This window comes from Ictidomys tridecemlineatus, chromosome 7, assembly GCF_052094955.1.
Source record: "Ictidomys tridecemlineatus isolate mIctTri1 chromosome 7, mIctTri1.hap1, whole genome shotgun sequence".
Taxonomy (NCBI): domain Eukaryota; kingdom Metazoa; phylum Chordata; class Mammalia; order Rodentia; family Sciuridae; genus Ictidomys; species Ictidomys tridecemlineatus.
In genome coordinates this window covers 113,145,135-113,162,375 of record NC_135483.1, presented here as the reverse complement: position 1 = coordinate 113,162,375, position 17,241 = coordinate 113,145,135, and the positions used below count along the sequence as shown (strand labels likewise).

General features: G+C 31.6%; 1 protein-coding gene across 5 annotated transcripts in view; it reads left to right on the top strand.

Annotated features, from left to right (window-relative positions):
- Lrp1b (LDL receptor related protein 1B) overlaps positions 1–17,241 on the top strand; it is a 1,779,935-nt gene that overhangs the window by 1,110,611 nt on the left and 652,083 nt on the right. For all 5 annotated transcript variants that reach the window (XM_078017329.1, XM_078017328.1, XM_078017330.1 and 2 more), the window contains exon 21: positions 1,333–1,515. In XM_078017329.1, coding sequence (XP_077873455.1) covers positions 1,333–1,515 — 183 coding nt within the window. The remainder of the gene's footprint in view (positions 1–1,332; positions 1,516–17,241) is intronic.

Genomic DNA, 17,241 nt, shown 5'->3' with positions numbered 1-17,241 from the left:
GTCCCCTACCACTAAGCTACATCCCCAGACCTTTTCTAAAATATAACTTTTGACAGGATCTTCCTAAATTTCCAATCCTGGTCATTGTTCTGCCTTAGCATCCTGTCACTGGGATCATAGGCATGCATGCACCATCACTCAGCAAAATGTTGTAGTTAAAACAATTATTTACAAATATTTGATTCAATTTTCACAAGGACACTGAAAAGCTGTCCATTTGCCAGTAGAATAGACAAAGAACTTAAAAGATGATGAAGCTGCTTTGGTTATATTAGTGTTCTAATTAGCTTTGAATTTAAGTGAGACTAATCTTAAATCATTACTCTAGGTCTCTACCAACCAGCACATTAAACAATGAATAACTTATGTGAACCTACCTCAAATTTTTCATATAGGTACATTTGTTAGTTGTTCATGTTGGGGGGAGTTGCTGGGTATAGCTGAATGAAATGTGCAATTAGTGTATTACAATGACTTTTGTATTGAATATAAGTGTATACCGATATCTTTATTTTATTAGAGTATTTGGAAATATTTAATATATCTCATGATAATATGCATTACAAACTTTAATATTTTATTCAGTTATTGTATATAAAACATATATGTAGCACAACAATTTATATTTCTTTTATGCTTACCTGCAGAATTTATCTAATAAGACACCAGGTTTTCGACAATAGAGTTATCTATTGTATTTCAAGAAATAGTAATAGATGATCAAGTTGGAATGTCTCATTACATTCTTGTGTTTTAGTGTCCATTCTGATTTTAGAATTGAAGTCTTACATTCCAAGGAGTTGTATTTATTGTTTGGGTTTTTTTTGTTTGTTTCTTTTTTCAAATTTCTACGTTATTCTTCAAAGATTTTGTTAGAGTGTACTTATTATTTTTTGGGTTCTTACTTCTTAGGAATTTGACAGTAGTTACCTACAAAATGTCAAAAACAAAACAAAACAAAAAACCAACCAAAGTCTTATCATTAGGAGAATAATCTGAGATTTTATGTGCCTTAGAGAAGAGCTCTTCATGGATCTCACTCTTACAAAACTAATTAGAACCACAACAAAATATTTATGTATTATCTTACTTTCTCTTTTTTGATTTTTGTAGTATTTTTCAGAATTCTATGGGAGATAAGAAATATGCTTTTCTCCAATTTTTAATGCTTTGAAAAGATTTTGAAAATGTTAGAGAATATTATTACTATAAACTAAATAAAGTATGGATTCTGTCTACCATAATGATGCCTGAAGAAAAAAAATGTGGAAAAATATCTTAAAATAATTTTTCTTTGGCCTTTCCTCTTCTTCTCCTTCATTTCAAATCAAGAGATTCGTTCTCCTGCTGGCTGTAATGGGAATCACTTCCAGTGCCATCCTGATGGAAATTGCATTCCTGATCTGTGGCGCTGTGATGGAGAAAAAGACTGTGAAGATGGTAGCGATGAAAAAGGATGCAATGGCACGATACGCTTGTGTGATCACAAAACCAAGTTCTCCTGTCAGCGTACAGGTGAGCAGAACGTTGCTTTCACCTTCTGTTGCACTCCCTGAATGAAGAACCCCTTCTGCTCGCCCGCAGTCTGTATCTCAATTTTGCAAAGAGCATTGTTGTGTTCCTAATAGGTCTGCTCACATTCTATATGTAACAACAGTAATAGCCATCTTCTAATGAGAAGTATTATTGGTCTGTAGAGTTCTATGAGTATTCTCTTCATGAACTCAGGAGACAAAGAGCTTTAAATATGCCCCAGTTCACAAAACTGGCATGGAACAATAGAAAAAAAAAATTGGGGGTGAGGATGGAGGTATCAGTAATTCAACTCAGGGGCACTCAAACACTGAGCCACATTTCAAGCCCTATTTTGAATTTTATTTAGAGACAGGGTCTCACTGAGTTGCTTAGCACCTAACTTTTGATGAAGGTGTCTTTGAACTCATGATCCTCCTGCCTCAGGGATTACAGGCATGCACCACCACATTGGGTATATATTGAAATTTGAAACCAGCCCATTTGTATTCAGAGTCTCAAATTTCATAGGCTAGAGATGAAGTTAAGAGAACAAACAGAATGCAAGAACTGCAAAGAATTTTTCATAGATTTCAGGAAGTATTCTTGGTTCATCTCTGGAACATCTCTTTAATGTGAATTGCTTTTGAATTGCTTAATCACGAGCTCTTAGTGATTCCTTTTGTTCTGTATACCAACTAATTGGTAGAGAGTAAATATCATGAGTAAGCAAATACTATAAAAACCACATTACTAATGTGAACTTTTTTTTTCTTTTCTTTTTTTTTTTTTTGGTCCCAGGAATTGAACTCAGGGGCACTCAACCACTGAGCCACATCCCCAGCCCTATTTTGTATTTTATTTAGGGACAAGGTCTCACTGAGTTGCTTAGCACCTCACCATTGCTGAGGCTGACTTTGAACTCTTGATCCTCCTGCCTCAGCATCCAGAGCTACTGGAATTATAGGCATGTGTCATTGAACCCGGTGGCTGATGAATTTAAAGACACAAAAAAGGCATCACATTTCTTTCCTAAAAACACTTCTTGGTTACACTGAAGAATTTAAATAAAAAATAAAGAAACATATGTAAACTAGTATAGATATACATGAAAAATAATCCTGTAGCCCATTCCTAGTGAGAGAATTACGTGTCCAAATGGGTTATTCTTCCAACAATAGTTTTTCAAAGTTGTTTCTATCTTCAATTGTTACATAAACATTTTATTTGGAGAATACTAGGTTTAAATGTGATTTTTAGTATAGAAAGTATCCTTTTGAATATATATTAGTTATAATCAATAGATAAGTATTGTTAGATTAATAAAATATTGATTGCCTAAATAATTTTCTATAAACTAATTCTTTTTCCAAAGAGACAGTTATTTGACTCAGATTAACATAATTCAAAGCATATATTTTCTTCCATATGACTTCTGTTCTTTGTCTAATTAGTCTAATATTGAAATAAAGCAAAAAATAGTCTTCAATATATAAGTATGAATAAGAAACTGGCAAAACTATGTTAAAACAAATATAAATTGGCATGGAAAATTTTAAAAATTAATTGGATATAATACAAAAGTTTGGCAAATTTAGATGTAAACCTTAAAATCAGGATGAAATTTTTCTATGGAGAAAGAATGCTTAGAAAGCTTCAGGAATAATGGTTATCAGAAGACAGGGATGATGTGCGGATGGAGAGAAGATAGGTAGCAGTTACAGAGGTACAGTTGGCCTTGAGGAATAACTTCTAAAGTTCTGTGGCACAGTAGGGTAACTATAGTTGGCAACCAACTGTATGTTTCAAAAGAGATGTTAAGTGTTCCAAAAACAAACAATAATGATAAATATGAGAGATAAATGATATGTCAATTACTCTAATCTGATCTTTATACATTGTGTACATATATTGAAATATCACATCATATCCCATAAATAATGTACAATTATATTGTGTCAATTAAAAAAAATCTAATGGAGAAAGAACTTCATAGCAATTTATACTTAAACAACTATAATGTCATTAAGAACTTGTTTGAACTTTCTAAACATAGAAAATATTCAGAGAAAACATAATAAACAAGAATATTAAGAAAACAATAGATAATTTGAATGCTTCTGCATAGTATAATATTTATTAATATTTTGAAATGAAATCATACAAATTCCTCTGAATATGGCTTGAAGATTAGACTGAAGTATGGTAAGGATGACTAGCTATCTTTGGAAAACTGGATTCTTAGAGATACTTGCGTGTGTTGACTTATGACTTATATTGCACTTTTAATAATGTTATTAATAAAATATATCAAGAAATTTTCAAGTAAACCAAAATTTAATGTAAATAAAGCATAATTACAGTACAACTGATATTTCATTTTAAAAGAGAAATGTAAAAAGTATTACTTTTACCAATCCATTTGCTTCTAATTAATCTGTAGTTTAGATATAGTAAATCATAATTTTGCCAAACTTTAAAACAATCATCATGCACAATTGCATATTCATATTTATGATAGACTTTTGTAAACATTGGAAGCATTTAAAGAAACTACAATAATAAGCATTGAATATATATGCATCAATAGTCTTTTTGATTTTTTTATTTACTTTAATTAAATTATCACTTTTGCAAGCTAAAAGACCTTTAAACTACTCAAGATTTTCAATCCTGAGTTCAGTTTATTTTCAAAGATGTTGTAAATGCTAACTTGGATATTTAAAAGTTTCCAAAGTAATAAATTTACATTTATTAGTTAGAATGGCTTTTCTTTTATACGTAAGTTGCCATCTCTTAATTAGTGTTCAAATACAAGCACATTAGTAAGTTTTATATTAGTATAAAAAAGAGCATGAGAGTTAAATTAAAATACAATACAACTATTAACATCAAAAGGCTTCTAATCTCAAAGGAACTATCTGACCAAGAAGTGTATTCTACCACATCTGGTCTCTCATGTCCCAGACCTATAAATAGCAGTTATATCATAAATGAGGAGTCAGGGGAGAGAGTTTCAAGTCTACCCCTCATGTAAAAGCAACTCAGGATGCCAGTCTTTAAATTAAAAAAGAAAAGAAAATGTTTGGTACTATAAAGTGATGTCAAGAGTATAGGGAAAATTGCCCCTCAGGGGGTTGAAGGAATGTTAATTTGACCCTGCCTTCCCAGTTTAGAAATTTATGCAGGTAAAATCAGAAATATATGAAATTATAGATGCACAAATATATTCATTGAATTTTTTTCATTTTTAGTAAAAAAAATAATTAAACAATGTATTGCTTTTCAGGATGGAACTACTTAAAAGATTTATGGTGTACTTATATAATGAATTACTCTAATGTCATTCAGAAGAAATAAGAAAGAAATTCATTTAAGTTAAGACTTTGTATTCACACTTTGAAACTTCTCTCTACTGCTAAAAACTCATATAAGTGATGCTCGCATGTTACAAGAGAAAATAAAGAGACATGCTGATTTACTACTCTGAGAAACACGAATAAGACAGAATATAGAATGCTGAGCTGTGCCTGCAATATTTTCATATCGATCTATCGGTCTGTTTGTCTGTCTAATATCTCTGCTGCTGATGACAAATTACCTAACTGAAGTCATGTACCTAAAGAGACGGAAGGACACAGGCATGGGAATTCAGACAAGCAAGCCTCTGTCTGATGTAGAGATCAAATGTGATAAAAATCCAATATTTTTTTGGGATAGACTCCTACAAATAAACAAACATAAGATATATTTCTGAACCATGAATGCTGGAAATAATGGGGTAGGCTGAAGTGTAAGCAGTGAAACCGTAGATAAGAACAAGTAAACGCATAAAGAGAAAAATGAAAGCTCTCAGACAAAATGAGATTTCAAACCAAAAGTCTAAAACATACCAGGGAAGCTATCTCTAAGGAAATCAGTTCTCAAAACACTCGTTACCAAATGAATTACTCGTGATTAAATGAAAATGAAATGTGTGTCTAAAAAATTTAGAATAATTATGTGGAGATCATGGAAGAAAAAAAAAAGAAAAGAATACATACGACATGTATATGAAAATAAAATATATTTAATAATATATATATAAATTATTGTAATTATTCTGCCTGACATATTATATATTTTATATATTATAATATAGTCATTATCATTATAATATATAATATGACAAGCAGAATAATTGCAATTGGAAAAGGTTGACAAAATGATCTTAGTTTAGGCTGCTACTACAAATTAACAAAAACTGGGTGGCTTAATCAGCAAACATTTATTTTTGACCATGTAGGAGGCTGGGAATTTCCAAGGTGGAGGCTCTACCAGATCACATGGATGGTTAGGGTACTATTCCTGGTTTGCAGAGACCATTCTTCTTATTGCATAAGATTGCTAATCTCATGACAGACCTAATTACTTGACCAAACCCCCTTTTTCTAATACAGTCACATAAGGGATAAGATTTCAATATGAATTTTCTGGAAAACAAAAATTCAGTCATAACACCCATAATGAGAAAAATGCAACTCCAAACTATAGTGGCATCACTTTTTATTCAACATTAGCTAGGTGATAATTAACAAGTTGAAAAACATCTGTGTCAGTGAGAGTAGATGAAGCAGACACTTTTAGGTTAGGGGATATTGGTAAACCTCTGTGAAAAGTAAGAAATATGTATCAGTGACTAAAATCTACTTACTTTTTTTTAAGAGAGAGAGAGAGAGAATTTTAATATTCATTTTTTTAGTTTTCGGTGGACGCAACATCTTTGTTTGTATGTGGTGCTGAGGATCGAACTCGGGCCACACGCATGCCAGGCAAGCACGCTACCACTTGAACCACATCCTCAGCCCATGCATTTACTTTTTTACTAGCAATTCTACCTCCAGGAATTTATGAAGTAGATTACATTTGTGAAATAAGATGTACAAAAATATTTAATTATTTTACAGTACTTTAAGTCATGTGTTTAATATGCTTAAGTCAATGCATATAAAGATACCAACTGGCACAGTAAACTCACACACAAAAAATTTGAGATTCATGTGAGGTTCCAAAAAAACCTTAAAATTTTTCAGCAGTTGGAACTTACAGAAGGCATTGTACAAACTCAAACTAGGAATTGGCATCAAAAAGATTTACAAAACATGCATGTGGAAACTAAAATCATACTGAAAATTACTAAGTTAAAAAAGAAATCATTATATGTATATGTAACTACTTAGAACTACATGAAATGGGAAGTACTACACAACAAAATAACTGGAATGACGTTTTCTAAAACAGAGTTTATTTTTTATACCAGCTTTAAGTTCTCGGCAAAATGTGAGCAGAAAGTATAGAGTGTTCCTGTATAACCTGTGCAACCACACCATAACCAGTTTCTCTCACTGTCAGTATCCTATAGCAGAGTGGTATATTTGTTATAATCAGAGAACCTACATCTACATATCATATTATCCAAAGTCCATGTTTTTGCTCTATATCTCTTACAGATTTTGGAAAATACGTAAGGATATGTATTTACTATTATAATATGCAGAATAGTATTACAGCCCTAAAAATGCTGTTTCTTGCTTGTTTTTGCATTCTTCTTCCTCCCTGGCAGCTATATTTTACTCTATAGTTTTGCCTTTTCCAGAATGCTATAAGGATGGAATCACACAATAAGTAACCTTTTAAAATTTACTTCTTTTACTTAATAATATGCACTTAATTTTCTCCTATGCCTTTTCATTTCTGGCAGTTATGAATAAAACGATCATAAATGTCTGTGTATGTTTTTTTTTTTTTTGCAGACAACTAACTGTCCTCTGAAGGGGCTGTACTGTTTTGCATTGCCATCTTCAATGATTGAAAGCTCCTATAGTTCTAGATCGTTGCTTGTCTTTAGTGTTGTCCCTGTTTGAGATTTTTGCCATTTTAGGAGTCCTATAGTGGTATCTTATTATTGTCTAAATTTGTATTTCCTTACTGGCATATAATATTAACCATCTTTTTATACTATTTTTTGCCATCAAATTGTTTTTGGTAGTTAGATGCTGGATATAACCTAAATGGGTCAAAATAAGGCAGTAGGTACAAATGTTATGGTATATCCATAAGGCATACTACCTTGCAGTCATTTTAAAAATAGAAGTCATTATGATGCAGTGACATGAACGTTTTCTTTTAATTCAGTGTTAAGTAAAAAATGAAGATTAGAACAATGAGCATAATATGTAACACTTGTTTAAAGGAAAGAATATTAATAGAAGCATATTATTTTCTATAGCAAGTATTATTTCTAGAATTATTCCAAAGAAACTATTGTCTTCTTTTCTTTTCTTTTAATGTAGAGGAAAAAGATAGCTAAGGAAAAAGCCTAAGAAGGCGCTACACTTTTTATAATATAAGAAGGCGCTACACTTTTGATTGATTGTCTGAGAGTTGTGATAGATTGGTGCCAATTCATACACATTTCACTCTGGATTCCATTGGAATAAGCAACATAAAATTTCAAGTTAGGTCCTAGAGTGGGGTTAAAGGTTAAGGATGAAGAGATCTTTAGCAAGCAGATATAACAACACTAACTGGTACATGTGGAAGTTTAACTTTGACAGTGGTATCATGCTCTGTTTTGACCTACTGTATGATAAAAATCCACTATGGATTTCTGTGAATGACAAAGCATTATACTTGTCTGTGTGTGGATTATTTTGTTATCTTTTCCTGCTATTGTATCAGCAAATACAAAGTGAAAAGTTGAATTTAGTTTTATTAAAAAATAAATCTGTATATTCTGTATATTTAAATCAATAATATACTACAATGGAAATTTTTTTTCATTTTTATAGCAATTACCTTAATTGCTATATTTATATTGCTATGATAGAATGTACATGAAATGTTTTTTTCCCTTTTTTTTAATTTATAGACTGGAAAATGAATTCCCGAGAACTTTATCACTGAAGTGCATCCTCAACAAACCCTTTTTTTTTTTTTTTTTGAGAAATGGTCTCACAATTTCCCTTTTTTTTAATTTATAGACTGGAAAATGAATTCCCGAGAACTTTATCACTGAAGTGCATCCTCAACAAACCCTTTTTTTTTTTTTTTTTTGAGAAATGGTCTCACAATTTTGCTTTTAGTTTTGCTAAATTGCAGAATCTAGCCTTGAACTTGTGATCATTCTATTTCAGTCTCCCTCATTGCTGGGATTATAGGCATGCATTACTGTGTCCAGCACTATAGGAATATAACACTTTGTTTTTCCTTTTTGTAACCATCCCTATGGAATGCTTCTATTTATTTCAGACATGATGTGGTGAGTTTTCTATTGTCCACAAGTCATAAAGTCAATGAAATGCTTTGTATATTTCTCTATGAGTCTTACATATTTTCCTTTGACTATTCTCAGTTTCCTTCCTCCTTTCCTTTTCCTTTCCCTCTCTCTATTCCTTTTCCTTTTTTTACTTTTCCCTTTCAGTATTCTGAGGAACCTAGGGTCACTCAATCACTGTACAACATCCCCGACCCTTTTTAATTTTATTTTCAGGCGGGTCTGGCTAAATTGCTGAGGCCAGAGTCAAACTTGTGATCTTCCTGTCTCAGCCTCCCTAGTTGCTGGGATTACAGGTGTACACCACCTTGCCTGGCTTCAATAGCAGTTTGAAACCTTTGGCCATATATTCACTGATCTCTCTCTTCAGTCCTGCCCCACCTTTTTCCTAATAGGTTAGATAGTGGTGCTGTGACCTCCTGGTGCCTATAAAACCTTAGTCACTTTTACTTCTTGGTCTTCTATTTCCTTCTCCTCACTAGTTTTTCTTTCTGTCCATAAGCATACTTAGTTCAATAATGTGAAAAACACCATTTTATTTTATTACCTCTCTTCTTTCTTCTTCCCCTCATTAAATCACCTGTGTTGTGTACCTAGATGTTTTTTCATCTCACTTATCCCTTTATTTCTTGTAATCTAACAATCAGCCCCTACCATGGATGAAAATTGCTATTTCAGAGATCACCAGGAATGATTTTTCAGTTCATACTTTATGTCTTGAGTGATCCTTCTCTATTCAGTAACAACATGAGTTTAGACTCCCTATTTCATTTTATTGATCTACAAAATAGAAGTGATAAAAATAGCATTTAATGAAATATACAGAATGCCTAGAATGCAATAAGCTTAATAAATGATACTTTTGAGTATTAATACTACTGCCATTCTTGACAGACCTGCAAATCCTTTCCTTGGAGATTTCTCCTTTTATCTGTTCTCACTTTAGATTGGCCTCTTTACCCACTTACCTTTCAGACTTTTCTTTTTATTTCACTTACCCTTGCCCTTTTTAAAAATTTCTTCCTATTCTTTGTTTTTAATTAAACATATTTGCTGAATATATAATATGGGTCAAGCTTTATTACATTTTTATCTTATTTGTTTTGGTGCTTCTCATTTTTTTTGTGAGATCTCCATAGCAATCTCTAACATTTACAAAGTTTTAATTATTGTCTTCAGGTAAATGCCTTATGATATCTATCACTGAAATCCACCCCATACTCTAGACCCATTTTTTCCAATGCTTTGCTGAACTTTCTCTCTGAAGTCACAAATTCTTCCTCATTGCTGTGTTTTTGTTAGAAGCATCTTCAATCCTTTGAACACTCAGATTTAAAGCAGCAAGTACCTTTCGACACTCCATACTTGTGATTATTTTCCAAGTCTCAGTCCTGCTGGTGCTGTCTCCATAGTGTGTCAGCTTTTCCCATTCCATTGTTTCTTCTTAGCATGGTGGCTGAAGCAGAAACTCGATTCACTATCTAATCTTTGTGTGGTCCACTATGATTTCCCCTAGTAATCATGAGCTTCAATCTATTCTTGATACATTTTAGTTTCCTCTTCTCATTCGGTAACCTGAGCACATACTTTATTTTTAGACAGTAAGATTGCAAGAATGCTGTGGACAATCTCTATTATATAATAATTACAAGACATATCTTGAATTAGCAGTCAGCATTTCATGAACTATGGCCCCACACTGCTTTATTGTCGCTTTTTGGAAAGGTCCCTCCCTTTCCTGCCTTTATATCTTTGGTGAGTGGCATCTTTTGTGTGGACTAGATTCAGCAAAAAGGCTAACACTGTACATGATAATCAAATTATTCCTAAAAGTCATTCATAAAACTCAGTATACATGTTTCTGTGAATTTAGTGCTGATGGAAATTTGTATATGTATTATTAAAATGAGAAAATTTAAAATATTTCAAATAGAATTTTATAAAAGATTCACTCTAAAATGGAAGAGATCAAATTAAGAAAGAGATTTACATTCAATATTTATACCATGACATATTCCCATTGAGTAACAGGAAAAGTATTCAAAAAGACATTATAAATGTATTATTGAGTAAATCCTTTGGATTATTTCAAAGATTCATTTCTTTTCATGCTCGTATTCTTAATTTTAATGCCAGTCATATCCAAGAACAGAAACTGTCCTATAATAGTATGTGTTGTCTTTTATTAAATAAAAGTAAGTGGATCTGCTTACAAAAATATGCATCTATTTTTGTAAAATGGTCAAAACTTTTGCACAGAGAAAACAGAAGCTCTAGAAGATATCATATAATTTATTTTGAGAACTAACGTATTTTTTTCAGATTCAGAAAAATACTTAATTTTCCTAGTGCTGTTACTTTGTGTGATGTTTAACCTAAATCACATAATTGTAGGGAACACAAATCAAAATAGTCTTTAGAGTGTCTTGAGTGTGTGAGGGATTGTGGTAGGTGTCATTATACCAGCATGCCACTCTCTGTTATTTCTTGGTTTCTGATGTTGCTGTTACTTGGCCATTTTTATTTTCTTTGCTCAAAGGGTAAACCTACAATTACCATAACAGAGTCTTTCTCATATAGTTATTAAGTTGAAAACATCATTATAAATAAATTAATATATGCGGAACTCCACTTGATAAAATTATCTAATATGATTTTCTGCATATTCTAATGAACAATTTGTAAACACAAGTGATCTCCGTCATTATTTCATTTACTTGTGTATATTTTGGAAACTAAAGATTTGGGGTTTTTTATATGTAGAATATTTATAATTTATATAACACATTTTCATATTATTAATCACTACTTATTTTAATAATACAAATTTGCCCTGTATCTCCAATTACTTATTTATAAATTATGGTGCTTAAACTACAAATCTGTAGTATTTGATCATTGCAGACTTCCTGTCTAATGACTTAAGTAGTTAAGTATTTGTCCTGATATGAAACAAATACAAAATCAATATTCTTTAAGTATGTTTATTGAGACCATTTGCTTTTGACTTTTATCCAATTAATGATCATGGCCTAGAAATTTAATTAAACTTATCTTACCTGAGTTATTCTTATCAGCATTTTAGTAAAAATTAGAACCATACAAACATGAGAAGGAGGAATAATTAAGCTTCAAATCTCCCCTGCAAAAAATCAGTGGGAGAAGGGAGCTATTTAAACTAGGAAATATTATATAAGTTACATACCGTATTTATTCATATTTCTGGTGAAACAATCTGCATTAAAGTTTTAGAGTCTTCTGAATATGACTCTTAAATTTTCCATACAGTATTTAAATCTTGAATGGAAAATAACTTTGCTACTATTTTTACACTAAAAGATTGATAGTGATTTTGTCTGTATTAATTGAAATAACTGTGAGGCCAGTCTAGAGTCAATGGTTAAGAATGTTATTATGTGTTTGTGATTTCTGGGAATAATAGGCAGCTGTATCATGATTAACCAAACCAAAAATGGAAATTTTATTATTCTTGAACTCTGCAGTCATTCTCTCATACTTATAGATAACTTCATACAATTTAATACCTAACTTAGAATATCATATTTTAAACTGCAATTATATGCTGTGCATTGATCTTTTGTTTCTAATTAGATTATAACCTCTTTGGTGACCGAAGCAGGTCTGAGGACATATTTTATGTTTCCTAAGGCAAAGTATAAGGCATAGAGTAACCTCAATGTACAACTTTGTAATAGATGCATTGAATCTATCATTATATGACATACATATGCGCATTTCATCCCCTCATTTTTAAAAGTAAGCCACAATATTTTGAAAAAGTTATGCACATACATGACAAAAGGAAAATAAAGCAGCACTACAAATATTCAATGGAAAGTCCATCTCCTTCTTACTCTAGGTTTCCTCTCCAAAAGTAATCTTTTTTAACCTATTTTTTGTTTAACCTTGCAAAAAATTTCACGTATAGATAAGCTTATTAGTGTACATTCAGCCTCTGTATGTGTAGGTTTCACAGTCAGCAGATTAAACCAATCACTGATTTAAAATCTTTTGTTAAAAAAACATAGCATCATCTGGGCTGGGGATGTGGCTGGCATGCGTGTGGCCTGGGTTCAATCCTCAGCACCACATACAAACAAAAATGTTGTGTTTGCAGAAAACTAAAAAATAAATATTAAAAAAAATTCTCTCTCTCTCTCTCTTTAAAAAAAATAAAAATAAAAATATAGCATCTGTACTGAGCATTATAGCCTAAACAATACATATAATAATTATTTACAGACCATGTATGTTGAATTAGTCTTCTAGATGTAATTTAAAGCATATGGGAAAATGCATATATGTTATATGCAAATAATATACTATGCTATTTATTATAGATAAGTTGAGCATCTGCAAATTTTAGAGTCCATCAGTGTTCCTTAGAAACAATCCCTTGTGGATACTCACTTGGCTATCCTCTTTTATTGATATATTTATGAGAATAAAGTCATATATACTGATAAATAGGTAAATGCTTTCTAACATATAAGAAAGCCTACATATATTCAGTTCTATGTCTTTAAAATTAATATATTTTGGAGATTTTTTTAAAAAATTAACTTGTGCAATCTATATCTTTCTATTCTACTCAAGCATGTAATTTCAGTGTGTAGTTACACTGCAATTCATGTCACCAGTCTTTCAATGATGACCTAATTTATTATCAGTCTTTAATATATACAAAATAGCAATATATAGCATTGTGTGTGTATCTTTGTGCATTTATATAAGTATATTAATGAAAAGCTTTTCTAAAAGGAGAATTTATGGGGTGGAGAATTGATGTACCTTTTATTTGCTGAATTCTTTAACATTGCCCCAAAGAGAGATTATATGAATTTGTAGCCCCTTGACATTTGGATTGCTTTTTTACTCCCTTGTCAAAGCAATATATTTTATTATACAATGTTTTGGTTTTGATTTATTTACCAGAGAAGAAATAATGTCAATTTGTCATTTTAGTTTACTCTTTTAATTAAAAGAGCTTTTGAATGTCTTATGTTGTAAGCCATCTTTATTTTGTCATAGATCTTGAATTAGTGATTTTTGTCTTAATGAGGTGAAAAAACTCTTTGTATTTTAAGAAAACAAGCCATTTTCTTCTTTACTTTTGATTATCATGAATTAATTGTTTACATTATTCTGTCCAATGCAATATATCTACACAGGCATATGGCATCACTTTATTTACACTCCTCAAAACCCTTACTAATCACTATTCTACATTCAGATTTTTTTTTAACTTACACAATTGAAAAAAGCATGTGGTACTTCTTGTTTTTCTATCTGACTTATTTCACTTAACATAGTATCTTCTAGTGCCATCTATTTTGTTAAAAATGACAGGACTTAATTCTTCTTTATTTCTGACTAATACTTGTGTGAATGTGTGTGTGTGTGTGTGTGTGTGTGTGTGTGTGTGTGTGTGTACATGCATCACACTTTATAGATTCATCCATTGTTGGGAACCTAGGTTGAGTCCTCATCATAGCTGTTGTGAACAGTGCCATGATAAATATGGATATGCAGGTATCTCTTTGGTATACTAATTTTGTTTTCTTTGGATATAACCTCAGAAGTGGGCTAGCTGGATCATATAGCAGGTCTATTTTTAGATTTTTAAGGGACTTCCCTACTGTTTATCTGATTTATGCTCCATAGTGTTTATCTGATTTATGCTCCCCCTGTGTCTGAAAGTTCCTTTTTCTTCATATCCTTACCAGGATTTTCTAAGGTGAGATGGAATTCCACTGTAGTTTCAATATGCATTTCCCTGAGGACTAATGATATTTTTTTTCATGTATTTTTTTTGTCATGTATTTTTCAGTCATTTGTATTTCTTCTTTTGAGAATTCCCCAGATTGTTTTTGTCCATATTATAAATTGTTTCCTTGTTTTTGTTAAATTTATTTAATGCTTTATGTATTCTGAATATTAATGCTTTGTCAGATGAATAGTTGGGAAATATTTTTCTCCCATCCTATAGATTGTCTCTTCACTCTGTTGATGTGTAGAAGAATTCCCATTTGATGTAATCTCATATGTTAATTTTTGCTTTTATTTTCTATATATAAAAGAATTTTTTCTACAAATAAATACTTATTTTCTATAAATAAAAGATTTGGGGCTCATTTCCAAAATATCATTTCCTAAGCCAATTTCTTGATGTGTTTTCCATATGTTTTCTTCTAGTAGTTTCAGAGTGTCAGATCTTATATTTAATCCATTTTGAGATGATTTTATGCTGGGCAAGAGATAAGGGTAGCTGGGCATGGTGGCACATGCCTGTAACCCCAGCAATTTGGGAGACTGAGGCAGTAGGATCCCAAATCCTAGGCCAACCTCATCAATTTAGGGAGAGCTTCAGCAAGTTTGCAAATCCCTATCTCAAAAGTAAAAAGGGCTGAAAAATGAGCTCAGTGGTAAAACACCCCTAAATTCAGTCTCTAGGACCACCCCCCCCACACACACACACACCAAAAAAAAAAAAAAAAAGGAGAAAGAAAAAAAGTGATAGGGGTCAATTTTCAAACTTCTGCATATGGATCCTCAGTTATTCTAGCAGTTCATATTGAAGAGGATGTTCATTCATCAGTGTAAAAAATCAGTAGCTATGAGGGCATATTTTTGGGTCTCTACTCTCTTTTACTAGTGTTTGATTCTGTTTCCATGCCAGTACCACCTGTTTCCAGTAAGTTTTTTCACTACTGTGACTAAAAGACCAGATAAGAACAATTCTAAGGAGAAGAAGTTTATTTGGGGGCTCATGGTTTCTGAGGTCTCAATCCATAGACAGCTGGCTCCACTTCTTGGGGAACAAGGTGAGGCAGAACATCATGGCAGAAGTATTTGGCAAAGTAAAGCAGCTGGCAACATGGTATCAGGAAGCAGAAAGAAAGCTAAAGGCCAAAGGAATGCTCTTAGGGACCCATCTCCAGCCATCCTAACTGCCTACAGTTACCACCCAGTTAATCTCCATCTTGGGATCAATGCAGTTTTGGGGTTAAGGCTCTTCTATCTCAGTCCTTTGACCTCTAAATATTTTTGCATGGTCTCACATCTGAGCTTTTGGGAAGCACATAATCTAAACATTAACCATTCTTTCTTGTTACTATGGCTCTGTAGTGTGTCTTGAAATCAGGTGTTGTGATGCCTACAGCGTTTTTCTTTTTTTGTCTGGTTATTTGGGATCTTTTATGCTTCAGTATAAAATTTAGAATATTTTTCTTAGAAATAATTTACTTTTAAAAAGTGTAGTGATATTTTTCTGACTTATTCACTGCTTACTGTCTTTGCATATAGATTTTGTTGTTGTAATGTAGAAAGGAAATGTATGAATTTAAGTTAACCAATCAATGTCATTCACAGTTTCTAGGTTTCCATAATGACCATTTCAAGCTTTTTAAATATGCTTTTTTTTCCTAGAAGGTTTGTATTTTTAATATAATTATTTTAAAATGTTTACCTTTTGATCAGTCTAGAATTTATTATAGAATAAGGAGTCAAAGAGATTCAGTTTTAGGGTTTTTTTTTTTTCTGTTGTTGTTATTTTATTGTTTTTATTTATACAGGGGATTGGACCCAGGGCCACTTACCCACTGAGCCACATCTCCAATCCTGTCTATATTTTATTTTTGAGAAAAGGTCTCTCTAAGTTTCTTAGGGCCTCACTAAGTTGCTGAGACTGGCTTGGAACTTGTGATCCTCCTGCCTCAGTCTTCTGAGTCACTGGAATTACAGGTGTGTGCCACCATGCCCAGCTTTTTTTTTTTTTTTTTATCCTCTAGACAGTGATCATAGATAATTAACCATTAATTTTGCAATTAATTTTTTTCAACTATTTGAGTAATCTTTCTCTATTAGACACATTTATATATATATATATATATAAATGTCTTTTTCTAACGTCTCTGTTATTTGATTCTTTATCTGTTATTGATTTTTTATAAAAGTATTTTAATTTCTGTGACTTTAAACTGCTTCTAAATATTTGGTGTATATATAGTTCCTTCTCATCAATATTACTCTTTCATTTTATTTTTTGAAAAGTCCTAATAAATTTTGCAGTAATAGTTTCTTAAACTTAGTATAACCTAATAAACTAGATGGCAAGCATATTTTTGCTCTTTTAGAAGAATTGTATTTTTGTAAAAAAAAATGAATGCCTTTACCTTAATAAATCTCCCTCTTGAAGACCAAACATGAATTTCATTAAATTTTTTGAGTGTCATCTAGAATTTTTATATTTTTTCATATAAATGTAACATAGATATATGGAATCTAATACCAGGTACTTTATTTCATGGTACAATTTTAATTGGCATTTGTTCTATTATGTACACTTGTTGATATGTGATCTATTAATTTTTATATAATGTTTGAAATTAGCA